The sequence below is a fragment of the Berghia stephanieae genome, chromosome 9, assembly GCF_034508935.2.
Source record: "Berghia stephanieae isolate SIO BIC M18660-M18661 chromosome 9, UCSD_Bste_1.3, whole genome shotgun sequence".
Taxonomy (NCBI): domain Eukaryota; kingdom Metazoa; phylum Mollusca; class Gastropoda; order Nudibranchia; family Aeolidiidae; genus Berghia; species Berghia stephanieae.
Genome location: NC_088368.1, coordinates 42,695,467 through 42,715,466, shown reverse-complemented (window position 1 = coordinate 42,715,466; position 20,000 = coordinate 42,695,467). Strand labels below are relative to the sequence as shown.

Below are 20,000 nucleotides of genomic sequence, written 5' to 3'. Positions count from 1 at the left end.
CTCCACTGAGTAAAAATGTTTTTGATTTTTGAAAATCCATTCATAAATAAACAAGTTATGCAGTTTCAAAGGTGTCATTTATTTGGATGACCCGCAAAGAGGAAAAAAACGTGAAAATATGGGACGCTTTTTCTGCATTTTTTTTCGACCTTTGGTTGTATCTTGAGTAATAAGTGGATTAAAAGATTGAAACTTGAAGAGCAAATTAGGATGGTGTTTTGTAAAATACGGGATAAGTACTCGTCATATTCATATGAAATTTTACAACCAAAAAGAAGAAATGTTCATGTATTACCTTGTCAGCGACAAAACCTCCACGCCCGGTAGTTTTAGAAATATTTTATTCCAAAGAGTAAAAATCTATTTTTAACGGTCTTCTCGTAATTGCACGAGTTTTGTCGCTTGACATAATCTAAAATGACCTTTTTTTCTAACGGTGTGTCAACTTTCAGTCATATTCATCGATAAACAGCGTCGTAATTAATTTTTTAAAATAGCATATACAAAACGGCTTCGTCCCATATTTTGACGCGAATTCGGGCACTTCGTGAGCGAAAAAGAGGCCCAAAGATTTGTGCGGGATAGTCATTGCTAAATGATATACAAGGAAAGAAAAATCATTTCCCAAAAGTTTAGCTATACATTCGACTTGTTTCCTTCCCTGCCTAGGGCCATGTCCAGAAATAAGATAAAACCAAATAATCTCATTCCATGACAAAGACAGAAAGCAAGTTTGCGGCTATGTGGTATGACACTCGCTTTCTGATTGGAAGGTCCTGGGTTCTAGCCTCACTCAGCGCATAGTTGAGTCCTTGGAGAAGGCTCTTTACTCACATTTTCTCACTGTACTCAGGTGTAAAATGAGTACCTGGGCGCTAATAGCGTTGTCTCTGTCTGAAAAAATTGCAATATCACCTAACAGGCGTCTTGTCCCGTCCTACATGTTAAATGTTGCTGTTAGCCAGGGACACCTTGTAAAGCGCTTTGAGCACGTTCAGTGGATATTGCGCTATATAAAAGCTCAATTTAAAGCAAGTTGGAAAACAGATACAGGGGTATAGAAGACACTATGGGAGACCGAGAACCCCCACTCTGATGTTTGAGTTTGTTTGTCTTACCGGTACAACCAGCCTGTGAAAATCCAAAGAAGTAATCATCGCAAGTGTCGCATCGTCGCGAGGTCACGCCTTGTTTACACTGACACTGACCAGCCACTTCATCACAGGTGAAGTTGAGGGAGCCCATACGGTCACAGTCACAAGGTTCACCGCCTGTGGATGGGGGAGGGGGCGGGGGGGAGAAAAGTGAGGGTTGATGGGTTAAAATATTTGATATGAATGCTATGCACACAGAAACACACCAGTCTGGGGAGAAGATTTTATATTCAGGGAGAGGGGACGGGATTCATACACAGGGAGTAGGAATATAACAAAGAAAGTATTGGACTGGAACCCTCAGGGCAGAAGATCAAGGGGAAGGCCATGAGGAACATGGAGAAGAATTAAAGAAACTGATATACAGAGAAGTGGTAAGACCTGGAATGAGATAAAAAAGTTAGCTCGGGATAGAGAAGGATGGAAACTGTTTGTCTGTGGCCTATACCCTGACCCAGGGTGAAAAAGGCAATGATGATGCTATGCACACAAAAAATCAATGCTAGAGGGAAAAGTAGTTGGCAGAAAGGCTAACTTCTACGTCATGGCACAAGACCGAAGGGCTAGAGCTCAGGTGGTCGCTGGTTCGGATAAGTAAGTAAGTAAGCTCCATCTACACAAGACGTTATTCAATTTACCTTATTAAATTTAGCTTTTCGTTCCAACACACAAACTAATCTAAAACAACTCTTTCTCACACCCAGAATGGAGAGAGAAACAGTAGGAAACAAAACAAAACATACTATATTGCAGAGGTGCCATTTCATTTTTCGTCACAAACCACGATTTTCAATTCGAAAATCATAGCTTCTGATGGAAAAAAATTTTTTTAAAGGCACTCAAAAGTAAATAATACCACATGAAAATCTTTGCCTGTTACGAAATATTCCACACTGGGCATAGTTGAGTCCTTGGAAACGATTCTTTACTCACATTCTCTCACCGTACTCAAGTGTAAAAAATGTAAAAACAAGTACCTGGCCGTTAACAGCATTGTTTCTGTCCGAGAAAAAAAATTGTAATATCGCCTAACAGGCGTCATGTCCTGTCCTACATGTCAAGTGTTGCTGTTGGCCAGGAATCCCTTGTAAATCACTTTGAGCATGTTTAGTGGATATCGGGCTATACAAAAAGCTCAAAAAAACTTACCAGTTCCTGAGGTAATGTTAAAGTAACCCGGTGCCGAATGTTCACATTGACGACCCACGATATTGGGTAGACACAGACACTGTCCTGTGTTCACATCACAGTTACTGGTGCCGGGCTGGCTGATGGTGCCTGGAGGGTAGCAGTTACACGCCTCACACTCCCCAGCGCTGTTGTTGTAGTAATTAGGCAGACATTGTTCACAGTAGAAACCTCCAGTGTTGCGAATACATTTACGGCATTCTCCGGTTGTCCTGTGAAGATCAACATAAAGATAGTTTTTCGTGAGTTGAAAACGGTAGGGGCTGACTGAAGCCGGTGATCGTGAAAATACTAACGAAAGAGTGAAAATGGAGAGGCTTCGCCATTGAGTACAGACGATACAAATTATTTTGCATTTTATTTTATTTGTTTTCCACGTTTATTTGTGTATTGTTGTGCTGACGAAGGGTTTGTACCCGAAACGTCCATTGTCTGTTTTGTTCCCATACGAAGCCTTTCCATTTTCACTCTTTCATTAGTATTTTCGTGAGTCATCTTTTAACTCTCTCCTTACCAGCTATTTTTAGATATTCCCCCGAAAATTCACACCCACCCAGCATTCAAAAATAGACTTTTCTTCATCATCATCATTGCCTTTTTCACCCTGGGTCAGGGTATAGGCCACAGACAAACAGTTTCCATCCTTCTCTATCCTGAGCCAACTTTTTTATCTCATTCCAGGTCTTACCACTTCTCTGTATATCAGCTTCTTTAATTCTTCTCCATGTTCCTCGAGGCCTTCCCCTTGATCTTCTGCCCTGAGGGTTCCAGTCCAATACTTTCTTTGTTATAGTTGAGTCATTCTTTCTAAGCGTGTGTCCAATCCACCTCCATCATCTTCTTCCTATTTCCTCTCCCACTGGTTTCTGCTGTGTTCTTTTCCATACTTCTTCATTTTTTATTCTATCCATCCATTTTATTCTGAGTAGCTTACGCATGCACCTGTTTACGAAAATCTGTACCCTCCTTATACATGCCTGTGATGCGTTCCAAGTTTCACATCCATACAGTAGGACAGACTTCACGTTTGAGTTGAAAAGTCTTAGCTTTAGTTGAAGGGAGATATCTTTAGTTCTCCAAACTCTGTTCAAAGAAGTGAATGCAGCCTGTGCCTTTCCTATTCGTGCTTTCACCTCTGCTTCCGTGCCTCCATCCTTGTCAATTATACTTCCGAGATAGCAGAAAGTGTCTATATCTTCGAGTTCCTGATCGTTTACTTTGATCTGCTCCCTTTGACGCGTACCTATCCTCAAGACCTTTGACTTTGCAGGGTGAATTCTTAGACCAATTGATTCCGAGAGGCTGTTTATAATTGTGGTTTTTGCTTGCATCTGGTCCTGGGTGTGGGACAGAAGAGCCAGATCATCTGCAAAATCCAGATCATCCAACTGTGTCCAGGGGGTCCACTGTATCCCATTTCTTCTCCCTTTGGAGGTTTCCTTCATTAGCCAATCAATGGCAAGGATGAACAGGAATGGTGAGAGCAAGCATCCCTGCTTGACACCAGTCTTAATTTCAAAGCTGTCAGTAAGCTGATCTTCATGTACAACCCTGCAACTTGATCCTTCATACATTTCCTTAATGAGGTTTACTATCTTTTCAGGGAGTCCATAATGTGCCAGAATTTTCCACAATGTTGCTCTGTCAATACTGTCGAAAGCCTTCTCGTAATCCAGAAAGTTGACAATAAGAGGAGAGTTCCATTCTATAGACTGTTCTACTATGACTCGCAGAGAGGCAATCTGGTCGGTGGTTGAACGGTTTTTTCCGAAAACCTGCCTGTTCGTCCCGCAGTTTAGCATCTGTTGCATTCTTAATTCTCTCTAAAATAATACGGTTGAAAACCTTTCCTGGGATAGAAAGAAGAGTGATGCCTCGATAATTATTACAATTACTGAGGTCCCCTTTCTTTGGAAGCTTGATAAGATGTCCTTCCTTCCAATCCTTTGGGAATATCCCGTCATTCCAGATTCTCTCAAATAGTGGGTGCAGGGCCTCAGCATTTCTTTTCGCATCAACTTTTAGAGCCTCCGGTGGAATCTGGTCTGGTCCAGCAGCTTTCCCCCTTTTCATCTTGTTAATGGCACCCACAATCTCTGCTATCGATGGTGGATCACAGCTAATTGGTAGCTCATTCCTTGCAGGCAAAATTTCTGGCTGGTTGTCTGGTGGTGGTCTGTTCAGAAGGCAGTTGAAATGTTCCCTCCATCGTTCAGATTGAGCCTCTTTTCCAAAAATAGTTTTCCCATCTTTGTCTTTGACTGGTACCTCTGGTTTCCCATATTTTCCAGCAAGTGTCTTGGTAGTTTGATAAAGGATCCTCATGTGTCCTCCAGTCGCTGCTGCTTCTGCTTTCTCTGCAAGTCTGTTCATGAATGCTTCCTTGTCTTTCTTCACAGATCTTTTGACTTCCTTAGCTATGGCTCGATACTGCTCTTGTGCATCCAGTCTTGAAGCCCTTGTTCGGCTTGCATTCACTTGTTCCTTCCTTGTTCTCCTCTTTTTAATAAGGTCCAAGGTGGTTGGACTTATCCATTCTTTATGTTCCGATTTCTTTACCCCCAATACCTCGTGGCAAGTTGTTATGTAGACTTCCTTGATCTTTGCCCAATGTGACTCTACATCTATGTCCTCCTCGAGCTCAGTAAGAGGTTGGAATCTATTACTCAATTGTAGTTTGAATTCCTCATTCTTTTCCCCATCAAGTGCATTCACCTCGAATTTTCTTCTTGTATGTGATCTGGCCCCGTGTTTTCTGAGTCGGAGCTTAAGCTTTGCCAATAGCAGGTGGTGGTCTGATCCAACATCTGCCCCTCTCCGTACTGTCACATCTTCCAATGAACGTCTGAATCTACGAGAGATACAAAAATGATCAATCTGATTTTCTGTCACACCATCTGGTGAGACCCAAGTTGCTTTGTGGATCCTCTTATGGGGGAACACTGATCCTCCAATCACCAAACTGTTGAATGCACAGAAATTTGCAAATCTCTCTCCATTATCATTCATTTCTCCCATGCCATGACGTCCCATGATACCTTCATAGCCTACGTTATCCTGTCCCACTTTTGCATTAGCATCTCCCATCAATATGTTGATGTCTTTCCTTGGCAACTTGTCAATGACTTGTTGTAGCAGACCATAAAATGTATCTTTGTCCTCATCTGTTGCATCATTTGTTGGGGCATAGATCTGTACGATGTTCATGCTGATCTTCTTACTCCGTGTTGTAAAAGACGCCATGATGATCCTTTCTCCGCATTGTTCCCATCCTCTCAGTGACTTCTGGGCAAACTTGCTTAGAATTATTCCTACTCCCTGTGTATGAATCCCGTCCCCTCTCCCTGAATATAAAATCTTCTCCCCAGACTTGAGGTGTTTCTGTCCGGATTGTATCCAGTGGGTTTCGCTTACTCCAAGTATATGCAGCCTGTATCTTCTCATCTCAGTCACAACTTGAGAGCTTTTTCCTGCTTCATACATGGTGCGAACGTTCCACGACGCAATTCGAAGCTGCTTGTTTGGCGAAGACGTCATCGGGTCAGCAGAGTCCTTTCGGCTTTGTCTGTTGTCCTTCATAAATTCTGTAATTCCAGAAACTCTTCGGTCGCCCAAGCTAAAAAAAGGATTTAGTTTGTCTGTCTGTGTTTCTGTAACGGTTTGAGTTTAACGGAAAGGGGTGTTAACCCTTTGCCAACCCCCAACCTGGAGGACCAGGTGACTCAAAGATGGGGGAATCACACACCATTAGTCGCCTTTTACGACACGCTGGCTTGGCGTTGGGCTATTCTTGACCCTCTCAGTTGAGGGACCCCGGACACCACACGGGGTAGACTTTTCTTACTCTTACAAAAAGTAACAAGTGAGATCTACAATACAGTGTTTAGTATTTATAACTGTAATCAAAGCATTTCTTTAAATTTTGTGATGTACAAGAGAAATAAGAATGAGAAAGTTGTCGGTTGCATCGTAATGAATGTGACGATTTTCCTATGGGTGGTACGGAGAGGGTTAAAACAAAAATCGTGTGAACACTTTTGCATATTGAAACACGTTTATTCCCGCCACAACTCGTATTCTTTAATTCAAGAATCGAAAAACATTGAGAGAAAAAGTTTAGAACATAAAGAAGATACACAACTACAATTTTTAACTAAACTTTCACATATTTTCATAATATTTGTCCTTTGAAGTTCATAACAGCAGCAGTTAGTCCATGCGAAGGCAAATTGTTGATTTTTAAAGTTAACTTTTGTGATTACTAATTTCAGACTCAAAAGAAAATTTACAGTTACTCCTTGGTAAAGTAGTTATAGAGAGTGAACGTATGAGTTTATATTTAAATGTAAAAAAGACAAAATGCAAGGAGAGAAAGAAATCCAACATGTAACTTAATAAGCAAAGGAGAAACTATAAAACAAGTTCAGACATTTAAATATCTTGGATACATAATAACTTCAGATGGCAGATGTAGTACAGAAATAAAACGAAGAATTGCAATAGATAAAGAGTGTTTTAATAAAATTAGTCTAATTTTTAAAAACCACAATATCTCAATCACAACAAAACATAGGGTTTGGAAGGCCTATGTATGGTCAGTATTATTATATGGCTGCGAAAACTAACAAATTACAGAAGACATTAGAAAGAAACTGGAGGCAGCAGAAATGTGGTTTCTTAGAAGGATGTTAAGAATCTCATGGACAGAGAAGAAAACTACTGAAGAATTATTAAAGCAAGCTGAAACTAAAAGGTTATTAATTCGAACAATAAGAAAACGACAAATGCAATTTTTAGGGCACATAAAACGACATAAATGTATTGAACATCTTGCTCTCACAGGAAAGATAGAAGGTAAAAAGAGTAAAGGCAGACCAAGAAAAACATATTTGAATAGTTTGAACAGCTGGGTGACAAAGAGAAGAGAAGAGTTATATTAGTTTTCTGAGGTTATCTGATCAGAGAGATGAATGGCGTACCATGATCACCGATGTCCGGCACAGACTTGGTACTTGAAGAAGAAGAAGTCAGAAGTGACTACAATTTTTATCTCCCAAACATTAAGAATATGTTTAGATTTTTAAGTAGGCAGGTCTGCATTACGGGGTCCCAATAGCTCAGTTGGTAGAGCACTCACTTCACACGAAAAGGGACCAAGATCGTTCCTGGGTGCAGTCGAGATACTTTCTGACCTCCCTATCCACCCACAAGTGAATGGGTAGCTGAGTCTGTTACTATTAGATTTGGTGGAAAGTACTTTACGATAGACTAGTGTCCTATCCAAAGGAAAGCAAGCAATTGCTATTATCCGTTTCACGGCTCCATGAGCCTTATGGCTCTGAATGACTAAAGAAGGTCTGAGATAAGTAACTTGGAAAGAATGACTCCACTATAACAAAGAAAGTATTGGACTAGAGCCCTCAGGGCAGAAAATCAAGGGGAAGGCCACAAGGAACATGGAGAAGAATTAAAGAAGTTGATACACAAAGGAACATGGAGAAGAATTAAAGAAGGTGATACACAAAAGAACATGGAGAAGAATTAAAGAAGCTGATACACAAAGGAACACGGAGAAGAATTAAAGAAGCTGATACACAAAGGAACATGGAGAAGAATTAAAGAAGCTGATACACAAAAGAACATGGAGAAGAATTAAAGAAGCTGATACACAAAGGAACACTGAGAAGAATTAAAGAAGCTGATACACAAAGGAACATGGAGAAGAATTAAAAAGAAGCTGATATACAGAGGAACATGGAAAAGAATTAAAGAAGCTGATATACAGAGGAACACGGAGAAGAATTAAAGAAGCTGATACACAAAGGAACATGGAGAAGAATTAAAGAAGCTGATATACAAAGGAACATGGAGAAGAATTAAAGAAGCTGATACACAAAGGAACATGGAGAATAATTAAAGAAGCTGATATACAGAGGAACATGGAGAAGAATTAAAGAAGCTGATACACAAAGGAACATGGAGAAGAATTAAAGAAGCTGATATACAGAGGAACATGGAGAAGAATTAAAGAAGCTGATACACAAAGGAACATGGAGAAGAATTAAAGAAGCTGATACACAAAGGAACATGGAGAAGAATTAAAGAAGCTGATACACAGAGGAACATGGAGAAGAATTAAAGAAGCTGATACACAAAGGAACATGGAGAATAATTAAAGAAGCTGATATACAGAGGAACATGGAGAAGAATTAAAGAAGCTGATATACAGAGGAACATGGAGAAGAATTAAAGAAGCTGATATACAAAGGAACACGGAGAAGAATTAAAGAAGCTGATACACAAAGGAACATGGAGAAGAATTAAAGAAGCTGATATACAAAGGAACACGGAGAAGAATTAAAGAAGCTGATACACAGAGGAACATGGAGAAGAATTAAAGAAGCTGATATACAGAGGAACATGGAGAAGAATTAAAGAAGCTGATATACAGAGGAACATGGAGAAGAATTAAAGAAGCTGATACACAAAGGAACATGGAGAAGAATTAAAGAAGCTGATATAGGCTACAGAGAAGTGATTAGACATGGAACGAGATAAAAAAAAAGTTAGCTCAGGATAGAGAACGAAGGAAACTGTTTGTCTGTGGCCTATACCCTGACCCAGGGTTGTTTGTTGCTTTAGGTCTCTTCCAACACAATTGAGGTTATATGAGAGACCGCTGAAACAAAAAAACAAGCAATCTAACAAAAATAGTACAAATGTAAATCAAAATCATAACCTAAAGATATCATAAGCTAAATTATAAATAACCAAGAACAAACAGGCAGAAGATTTACAGAAAAAAAAATATCCCCTGTCAAAAATACAATCACAAACCAAAGAAGCAGGATAGGCTAGTAAAGAGAAGAAGAAACGACATCACTATCGGATCGTACACCCATGCGAACATCATAGGTATATGATTCAAGGGTGATGCTCCCATCCAACCACCCGCCGACCCAGGGTTAAAAAGATGATGATGATGATGATAATGATGATGATGATGATGATGATGTTGAGATAAGTAATCAGAGATGACTCACGTGTTACAGTTGGCTACAGCATTGGGATCGATGTTGCCACTACATATACACTTTTTACAGGGAGTCGGGATACCCGTGGCCTCACCAAGAGGGTCTCCATAGTAACCATCCAAACAGATATTACACTGGTTACCTAAGGTGGGGGGGGGGGGGGGGGGGGGGGGGGGGGGGGGGGAAGGAGAAGAGAAAATTCAGGACTGTTGAACTCAAAACAAACAAAAACCAAAAAAAAAATTCAGCTTTTATAGTGATGCTATGCACTTAGGTAAAATACTCACAACATCTGCCAGCCGGATATAACATACTGACACACCCCCCCAAAAAAAGTGTAACCTTCAATATTTTTATAGTCTGATTGATAGAATTAAGTGAGAACTTACGTAGAGGTGTGAAACATTCCGGTGTGAAACATTCCTAACTACTTTACGGTCATTCAACTACGATTCATGAATTCTTTCTTACTTCATTTCTTTCTGTCCTTTTTAAAAATATTTGAATTTGACGAATTGACAGATTTCAGTTAATTGACAGAGAATTTACAGGTCTAGGCACAGTATGCACCTCCCTGCCCACCATGGGAGGTCAGGAACCCCAGTGGGTGACTTTTGAGTCAGTAAAAACAAACAATTCACCAATTAAGCTTTGAAGCTCATACCTCCGTATCCTTCTTCACATTCAGTGCACACGACATCTCCATTGCCAATCTGTATACACGGCCCTCCTTTTGGACAGGGGCATTTCTGGCAGTCGTCCTCCATACCGACGGTGGCGTCGCCATAGAAACCACGGGCACAGATTTCACAGTTGAGGCCCTCCGTATTGTGCTGGCAGATGCATCGTCCTGAAGAGGCAAAGTAGTAAATGTTTAAGATCTTATCTTGAGATTCTCTCACCTTAAAACTTTTACCGTAAGGTATAATAATAATAATAATAATAATAATAATAATAATAATAATAATAATAATAATAATAATAATAATAATAATAATAATAATAATAATAATAATAATAATAATAATGATGATGATGATGATAATAATAATAATAATAAATGGCATTTATATAGCGCTTTACCCCGTTGTCACAGGCTCTAAGCGCTTTACAGTGATATAAAACAAAACATATTACAGTGAGACAAGTGTGAAGGAAACGTGATACGAATTCAATTTAACAACAACAAAATATGAAAATAATATTGCAACATTATGACGTAAAAAGATAAAACTTTAAGCGAGATTTGAACGTTGTCAACGAATCCGAGCATCTCACGTGTGACGGGAGAGAGTTCCAAAAATGGGGGGCCGAAAATTGAAAAGACTGTTCACCTATTTTACGCAATGGCTTAGGTTTGACAAGGATTGATTGGTCATTGCTTGACCTCAAGTTTCTATTGGGGACATATATGTTTAGAAGGTCTTTAATATAGGAGGGACTGTTCGTGCTTAGGGATTTGTAGACAACAGTACAAATCTTATAGGCAACTCTTTTTTCAACAGGAAGCCAATGTAACTCACGGAGAAGAAGAGTTGCTGACGGGTATTTTTTGTTATTGCGTACAATGAGCCTGGCTGCGTTATTTTGAGCAACCTGAAGTTTGCTAATTTTGTCTTTAGTTAAATTCGCCCAAAGGGAGTTACAATAGTCCAATTTAGATAAAACCAAGGAATTAATTAAAAGTTCTGTTATATGCTTCGGTATTAAATTACGAATTTTGCTTATTTTTTTCATTTCTATGTACATAGATTGTATGGTGTTATTCACGTGGCTTGTCATGGAAAGATCTTTATCAATGATGACGCCAAGGTTTTTTGCTTTATTTGAAAATTCTATTGTGCTATTTCCGAGAGTAATTAGTGATTTATTTGCCTGTTTAAGGATACTCGGTCTTCCACACATTAAAATCTCAGTTTTACTATCATTTAATTTTAACTTATTGTGGTACATCCAAGATTTAATCTCATTAAAACAGCTCGTAATTCGTTGTATTAAGAACTGTAAATTACTAAGGGGTGCTGAATCATATATTTGCGTATCATCTGCATAAAAATGATAACTCAGATTGAATCTGGATATCACACTAGAAAGGGGCTGCATATATACAGTAAAAAGGACAGGGCCAAGAACAGAGCCTTGTGGCACTCCAAAATTTAGTAAAACTTGTTCTGACTGAACACCATTCACCACGACAGTCTGCCATCGATCCTGTAAATATGATGTAAACCATTTAAGGGCAATTCCTTTTATGCCGAACGTATTTTCTAGTCTTCTTAACAAAATGTCATGGTCAATGGTGTCAAAGGCAGCTGAAAGATCTAAAAGGCATAATACATTGATATTGTTAGCATCAGCATTACATAACAAGTCATTAAAGATTTTAAGAAGCGCCGTTTCAGTACTGTGTTGATGTTTGTAGGCTGACTGAAAGGGTTGTTCCAAACTGTTGTTCTTAAGATGAGATGTTAATTGTGTAAGAACTACCTTCTCCAAAAGTTTTGACAAAAAAGGTAAATTTGATACAGGACGATAATTGTTTAATATATTGTGGTCCAGTGATGGTTTCTTCAGAAGTGGTTTGACGAAGGCACTTTTAAAGCACGATGGAACTTCGCCAGTCAGTATGGATGTATTTATGATTGATGTAATGGATGGTAATAATGTATCGATGGAGCTGGCCAAAAGCTGTGCTGGTAGGGGATCAAGGTCGCAGGATTTAATGGGGGCTTTTTTTATCAACTCGTTTATGAAACTAGGTGAAACTGGTTGGAACTTGTCTAAAGGGGTACCACAGAATGTATTTGTATCTATAAATGGTTCATGCCGATCTAGTTCTGAACGAATGTTATGGATTTTGTCTTTAAAAAAGTTGACAAATGTGTCTGGCAAGTCTCTTTGATTGGTTGTAGATGGTAATGAAGTGCATCTTTCACGTCCAAGTAGATCATTGCAGATGTTAAATAATTGTTTACAAGATTTAGAAGTTTCAAATTTTGAAAGAAAATACGTGGTCTTTGCCTTTTTTATTGTTGTCTTCCAGGCACGAAATGCGCTCTTGAATATTTCACGATGAATCATGAGGCCTGATGTTTTCAGCAGTCTTTCTGCTCTCCGACACTTCGTTTTAGCTTCTTTAACGTCCGACGTATACCACGGAGCATACTTGCGGTTGGTGACGGTCCTTGTTTGGAATGGCGCATGTTTGTCAAGCGTTTCAATGAGACAACTATTCCACTGGTCTGGAGAAATAATTGAATTTTTAGTAAGTTTTGTTTCTAAATCGCCTCTGAAATTGTCCAAATTAATGCCTTTAATGTTTCTGGTTGATGTGGTGGTGGTTTCTTGGCATGGTTTTGAAACGTCAAGATTGAAAGAAATGAGGGAGTGGTCCGAAAAGGGGAGATAATCGACGGTGGTGTTGGTTTTTTGGAACTCTGAATTTTCTACAATTACCCAATCTAAAATATGACCAGCAGAGTGGGTTGGCGTTGTTACGATCTGGCACATGTTGTTCTCTGATAATGACTCGTGCAATTTGGCGGTGTCTGTGACGTTGTCGAAGTGAAAATTAAAGTCGCCGAGTATAATTGAATGGCCAGGACGCGTGTGTTGCAAAGTTAGCATCTCGTTGATTTCCTTCCTAACATCAGGTAATTTTATTTGTTTTTCTTGTTTGCTGGCGGTCGGTAGATGCAGTTGAAGTTGTATCTTGTATTCTGGAGGAATAATCTAAGATCAATGGCCTCCATTGTTTTGCAGCGCATTTCGATGATTTCCACATGTTTACATAATTTTGTTTTATAAAATACGCCAATGCCACCCCCTCGCTGATCTTTCCTTGGATACGATCTAAATTGGTACCCAGGGGGTGTCATAGCTTTTTCAACTGGGTCGTCTCCAGACTGTGAGAGCCATGTCTCTACTATAAATAGAATATCGAAGTTCTTCTCCGTTAATAAATCGTTTAATTCTTCGGTTTTGTTACGGCAGGACTGTGCATTCAGAAGACCAATAACAATGTTATTGTTGTCGTTTGTGAAACTGTATGTGGTTGGTACAGTTACAAGTGTTGGTGGTGGACGGGGGTTTGTGTGGGGCGGGGTGGACGACGAGTTGTTACCATTGAGATGTTATGTTGTTTCCGTTTGCCTCCCCGAGGCCTGTACTTATTAATATTATTGTAAAAAATCGGATCACTTGAGCTAAAAATCGCAGCTGGAATGTGACGTTGTTTACGTTTACCGCCTCGAGGCCTGTTGTAAAAATCAGATGTTGAATAAAAGTGTTCACAATTATTAAAATAATGATGGTGGTAAATCACGGCTAAAAATAAGGTGAACAATGTTCGTAAGAGTGCGGCGGCCATTAAGTGACTGTGTAAAAATCTTTTAAAACTTACAGTTTCCATGATAAAATACAGAATTATACAGTAGTCCTTTCTTAAGAATTGATAAAAACTATACAATAAGAAACAGTATGTTTTAACGAGTCCAACGAAGTAAAAATGTCCAGGTATCAATATGTAGAAATCACAAAACAATTAAAATACACCAGAGCACACAACGACACGTCTTGCCTGTTAGGCGTGTTTACAACATGATGATGATGATGATGATGATGATGATGGTGATGATGATGATGATGATGATGGTGATGATGATGATGATGATGACAATAATAATAATAATAATGATGATGATGATGATGATGATGATGATGATGATGATGATGATGATGACAATAATAATAATAATAATAATAATAAATCACATGTATAGCATACGACATGCACTTAATTGCAGGTCTGATACCCCAATTCATCACGGGCTCATTGTTGTAATGGAAATTTTAAAAAAAAAAATAATAAGGATGCAAAATATTGTCCATTACAACAATGCTAAACTAGGCCCATAATTGCATTCGGATGTCAGACCTGCATCATATATGCACACGTCGATAGCGGGCCAAATCCATAAAATTCATGCCTAGCTTTCTATTCAAAAAAGTAAAAATTCTTACCAGTGTTGACATCACAGCTATCCGAGTGGTTGTTGCACTGGCAGGGGACACAGCGGGCAAACGGCCCACCGTTGGGCGGATCTCTCTTGAAGCCAGGGATACAGGCCTCACAGAACTGGCCCACGTAGCCTTCGGGGCAGGTACAACTCTCAACCCACGAAGCACGATTACCGCTGAAGTCTTGACGGGCCGAGCCCAGGCGGATGTTGTCAATAAATCCAACACCTGAATAAAAATAAAGAGAAGTAATTTATATAGAATATCTTATCTGTTATTAGAAATTGCCTGATTATGGTATTTGACATTTTTGTTTTAAAATTTTATTTGTTTTTAAAGATGAAAGTAACTGTACCTATCACTCTCTCTCTCTCTCTCTCGATAGAGAGAGAGAGAGAGAGAGAGAGAGAGAGAGAGAGAGAGAGAGAGAGAGAGAGAGAGAGAGAGAGAGAGAGAGAGAGAGAGAGAAAGAGATAGAGAGAGAGAAAGAGAAAGAGAGAGAGAGAGAAAGATAAAAAGAGAGAGAGAGAGAGAGAGAGAGAGAGAGAGAGAGAGAGAGAGAGAGAGAGAGAGAGAGAGAGAGAGAAAGAGAAAGGAAAGGGGGGGGAGAAGAAGAGAGTCAAAAATATTCTTCTTTCTCCCATGCTCACCGTTTTCATTGTAAGTGGCTCTGATCTTGATAGCGGTCAGATTGGACAGCAAGGTGATCAACTCCGTGGCTCCGAGTCTGGGCGACCATTGGTACTTGGGGTTTTCGTGGAGACGGAATGCAAACTTGTTGTAGGCCACGCCCGGTACCTGGTTAGACTGGGCAAAGATGTGAGTGGCAATGGACTGGCCAGAGCCTTCTAGGACGATATCGACCACGGAGGGCCGAGCAGTGTCCTCTCCGATGCGAAGTTCAAAGGTCAGGAACTGGTTGTAGCTGAAACGTTGGTCACCCAAGTAACGACCTGGAATTTGAAAATTTTTGCATAAATCAGAGAGACTGGAAGGTTTGTGTAGTGCTTAAAAAAAAATATTTTTTTTAAATTGAGCTTTTATATAGCGCAAAATCCACTAAACATGCTCAAAGTGCTTTACAAGGGGTCCCTGGTTAACAGGAACAGTTAGCATTTAGGATGGGAAATGACGCCTGTAGGCGATATTACAAACTTTTTTAGGACAGAGACAACACTGTTAATGGCCAGGTACTCTAATTACACCTGAGTATGGTGAGAGAATGTAAGTAAAGAACCTTCTTCAAGGACTCAACTATGCACAGAATGAGGCTCAAACCCAGCAAGTGTCATAACCACTAGACCACATAGCCACACTTACTGGAGCCAACAGTATCATACCACATAGCCACACTTACTGGAGCCAACAGTATCATACCACATAGCCACACTTACTGGAGCCAACAGTGTCATACCACTAGACCACATAGCCACACTTACTGGAGTCAACAGTAGGAAATGCAGAAATGTAAAATCTAAATCTAAATCTTCCTGGACAAGGTGAAGTTTGGTGTTTGTGCATAAGTGGATCCATTGTGAATAATGCTCACAAGTATAATTACCTATGCCAAATTTAATTTTAATTCCTTACACCATATCTGTTAATTCCACTCGTATCAGCATAACATTAACTCTTTCCTTACCAAGCATTTTCAGTATTTTCCCAAGATGGTAGGCTTAACAAGCATAAAAATTGATTTTTTAAAACTCAAGCATAAAAATTGATTTTTTAAAACTCAAACAAGCTCTCTACAAAAACAACTTTATGTTCTTATTAATTAAACAAAGATCATTCTTCAAAGTTTGTGATGTACAAAATAAATCTGAATAAGAAAAATGTATATTGTGTCATAACAAATTTGACGATTTTGCTGCAGGTGGTATGGAGAGGGTTAAAAGATCATCTACAACGGTAACATGTCATAATTTTCTTTAAAATCATAACATTTAATTTTCTTTCAATTCTCATGGTGACTATGTCCTGTAAATCGCCATTAATCACGTCCACTGAAGATTGACGATCTATAAATTTTATTTGTCCTATTCATTATCAGTATTCTATTCATCTACTATCATCATTAACTCACTCAATCCTAAAGATTTTTGCTACTTTTCAAAATGAGAAAAATGTATTAAAAAATCAGAATGTGCATAAACAGTTTTATTTAACTATCATTAACGTGTAAAAATTTAAAACATTAGCTTTGATAATACGCCTACAATTTGTTTCAGAAAAATGTAATAAATTGGCATGGGGTGAAAGTAACCCAGATAAACTACGGATATAGTCGGTGTTAGGGTTGAGTGAGTTAAAGCAATCACTCACTACCATCGCTGCTACCAACTTACTTGGGGCCACAAAATAAACAGCCTGGCTACTGTCCGATGAAACTCCCAAATTCTGGGTGATGGCATTGAATTGGGTCTCAACATCTTCCATGGTCCTGGTGGCAGCCGTCCATCTCTGTTTGCCTGAATGAAGACAAGAATAAATTGTCATGACAAGGGGAAAAAAAAAAAGAAAAAAATTGAATTTTTAATAAAGTCTCAAATTTCAACAATATGACAACAGCCAAGTTTTTACCTCTCACATATTTGCTTGCTTGAAAATTTCAAAATCAATAACCAACAAAAAATTCATCAGTAATAAACAGTAAAATTTAATCTATATTAAATATATAAAATGCTGCATGCAACTTTGATTTTAAAATAAACTTTGTTGTTGATGGCCATCATTTAAAAAAAAAACCCAAAAAAACGCATAGTTGAGTCCTTGGAAAAGGCTCTTTACTCACATTCTCTCACGGTACTCAGGTGTAAAATGAATACCTGGCCGTAAACAGCGTTGTCTTTGTCCGAAAAATTCTAATATCGCCTAACAGGCGTCATGTCCCGTCCTACATGTTAAATGTTGCTGTTGACCAGGGACTCCTTGTAAAGCACTTTGAGCACATTTAGTGGATATTTTGCAATATAAAGCTCAATATTTTTTTTTTTTTTCTGGACAGAGAAAACCCTTGTTAACAGCCAGGGACTTGTTTTACACCTGAGCACAGTGAGAGAATGTGAGTAAAGAGCCTTTTCCAGGGACAAAACTATGCACTGCTCAGAACGGGGTTCAAACTCTGGACATTCTGGTCTGAAGGCAAGTGTTATATCACAATAATAGTAATAGCAACCACCCACTACCCCAATCAAATCAAAAAACCTTCTCTGCTGTGTAAGTCATCTCACCTGTGGCAAAGTCAGTGCTGATGTTTCTAGCATAGATTATGAATAAAAAGTTTTTTTTCAATGTAATCGAACAATGGACATTCTGGTCTGACGGTGCGGCTATGTGGTCTCGTGGTATGACACTCGCTTTCGGATTGGAAGATCCCCAGTTCAAGCCTCGCTCGGCGCATAGTTGAGTCCTTGGAAAAGGCTCTTTACTCACATTCTCTCACCGTACTCAGGTGTAAAATGAGTACATTCTACATGTTACATGTTGCTATTGGTCAGGGGCTTTGAGCACATTAAGTGGATATTGCGCTATATAAGAGCTCACGTTAAGACGAGTACCAAAATAATAGTCATCTCCCACTACCCAATTAAATCAAAAACCTTCTGCGAGTCATCTCACCTGTAGCAAAGTCAGTGCTGATGTTTCTAGCATAGTATCCATTGGCGGTGGTACATTCAGACGAATGGCCGTAGCAGAAACAGGAAATGCAGCCGAAGGGGTCGTCCATGCTGAGACCAAAATATCCTGGCTTGCATCTGAGGAGTGGTAAAATTTATCTTTTTATTACAGATAAGAACTTATCATTTTTTGGTATTAATAAAAGAATTTAAAGATAAATAAATAAATTATTTTTATATTTTTTTTTACAGATTGATTGAAAAAAATTAAAATTCCATTAACCAGGAGGACAACGTTCTTTTAATTATTTTTTTTCGAAGTTTCCAGGACAAATCAACGCATGCCTGAATTTATTATGAATAGTGTATGAATTGTAATCTTGGAATTCCTTACCTATCAGTAGACATGCCTGAATCTTTTATGAAGAGAATATGTATTCTTCTTCTTCTTCTTCTTTAAGCTTATCTCACATTTTGCAGGATTGCCATAATGAATGCCACATCTCCATGCATCTCGATTCAGGGCATCATCTTCCTCCAGGCCCAGTTCTTTCATATCATCTTTTACCTTATCCAACCATCTAGTCTTTGGGCATCCCTTTTTCCTCTGTCCCGCTAATTTTAAGTCCAATACTTTCCTTCCCACGGACTCCCTCTCTCATCTCTTTACAAGTCCAAACCATTTCAATCTATCTTCTCTCATCTTTATTGATACATTCTTCACTTCAGTCAACCTTCGAATTCATTTATTTCTCACTTTATCTTTTCTTGTCCAGCCAAGTGACCATCTCAAACATCCTCATTTCTGCCACCTCAACTTCTTTATCTTTTTAACCCAGCCCTTTATATGGTGCAACTCAGCACCTTGTGAGGTTGGTCACAAGCCAGGATAAATGGGGAGTGTTTGCTGAGGAAGGGATCCTGGCAGTAAAAACTCAAGCCACAGCTAATGAATGAAGAGAATCTTCTTCTTCTTCAAGTACCAAGTCTGTGCCAGACATTGGTGATCATGGTACGCCATTCATCTCTCTGATCAGATAACCTCAGAATACTAATATTACTCTTCTCTTTCTTTGTCACCCAGCTGTTCAAACTATTCAAATATGTTTTTCTTGGTCTACCTTTACTCTTTTTACCTTCTATCTTTCCTGTGAGAGCAAGATGTTCAATACATTTATATCGATTTAGGTGCCCTAAAAATTGCATTTGTCTTTTTCTTATTGTACGAAGTAATAACCTTTTAGTTTCAACTTGCTCTAATACTTCTTCATTAGTTTTCTTCTCTGTCCATGAGAATCTTAACATCCTTCTAAGAAACCACATTTCTGCTTCCTCCAGTTTCTTTCTAATGTCTTCTGTAATTGTCCAGCTTCCGCAGCCATATAATAATACTGACCATACAAAGGCCTTCAAAACCCTATGTTTTGTTGTCATTGAGATATTGTGGTTTTTAAAAATTAGCTCATTTTATTAAAAGTATCTTTAGTTATTGCAATTCTTCGTTTTATTTATGTGCTACATCTGCCATCTGATTTAAATGTCTGAACTTGTTGAATGAAAAGAATATGTATTGTCATCTTGAATTACTTACTTATCACAACGTCTCCCATCCACGGTTTCCTTACACGAACACTTGCCAGTGGCGGTGTCGCACACAGGCTGATTATTCAAACTTCCAGCGGCGGCGCATTCACATGGACTGGGGAGAAGAAGGAAATAAGGGGTGATGATGATAATGATAATAATATAAAGAAGAAGGAGAGAAGAGGAAGAAGAAGAAGAAGAAGAAGAAGAAGAAGAAGAAGAAGAAGAAGAAGAAGAAGAAGAAGAAGAAGAAGAAGTAGAAGAAGAAGAAGAAGAAGAAGAAGAAGAAGAAGAAGAAGAAGAAGAAGAAGAAGAAGAAGAAGAAGAAGAAGAAGAAGAAGAAGAAGAAGAAGAAGAAGAAGAAAGAAGAAAGAAGAAGAAAAGAAGAAGAAGAAGAAAGA

The 20,000-nt window shown here is 38.8% G+C and overlaps 1 protein-coding gene across 3 annotated transcripts in view; it reads right to left on the bottom strand.

Annotated features, from left to right (window-relative positions):
- The window catches only part of LOC144980267 (laminin subunit gamma-1-like), a 70,733-nt gene that overhangs the window by 24,660 nt on the left and 26,073 nt on the right, over window positions 1–20,000 (bottom strand). For all 3 annotated transcript variants that reach the window (XM_078927900.1, XM_078927899.1, XM_078927897.1), the window contains exons 6-14: window positions 19,607–19,714; window positions 18,017–18,153; window positions 16,744–16,866; window positions 15,046–15,348; window positions 14,399–14,623; window positions 10,041–10,226; window positions 9,386–9,518; window positions 2,304–2,554; window positions 1,119–1,271 (exon numbers count right to left, since the gene is read on the bottom strand). In XM_078927900.1, coding sequence (XP_078784026.1) covers window positions 1,119–1,271; window positions 2,304–2,554; window positions 9,386–9,518; window positions 10,041–10,226; window positions 14,399–14,623; window positions 15,046–15,348; window positions 16,744–16,866; window positions 18,017–18,153; window positions 19,607–19,714 — 1,619 coding nt within the window. The remainder of the gene's footprint in view (window positions 1–1,118; window positions 1,272–2,303; window positions 2,555–9,385; window positions 9,519–10,040; window positions 10,227–14,398; window positions 14,624–15,045; window positions 15,349–16,743; window positions 16,867–18,016; window positions 18,154–19,606; window positions 19,715–20,000) is intronic.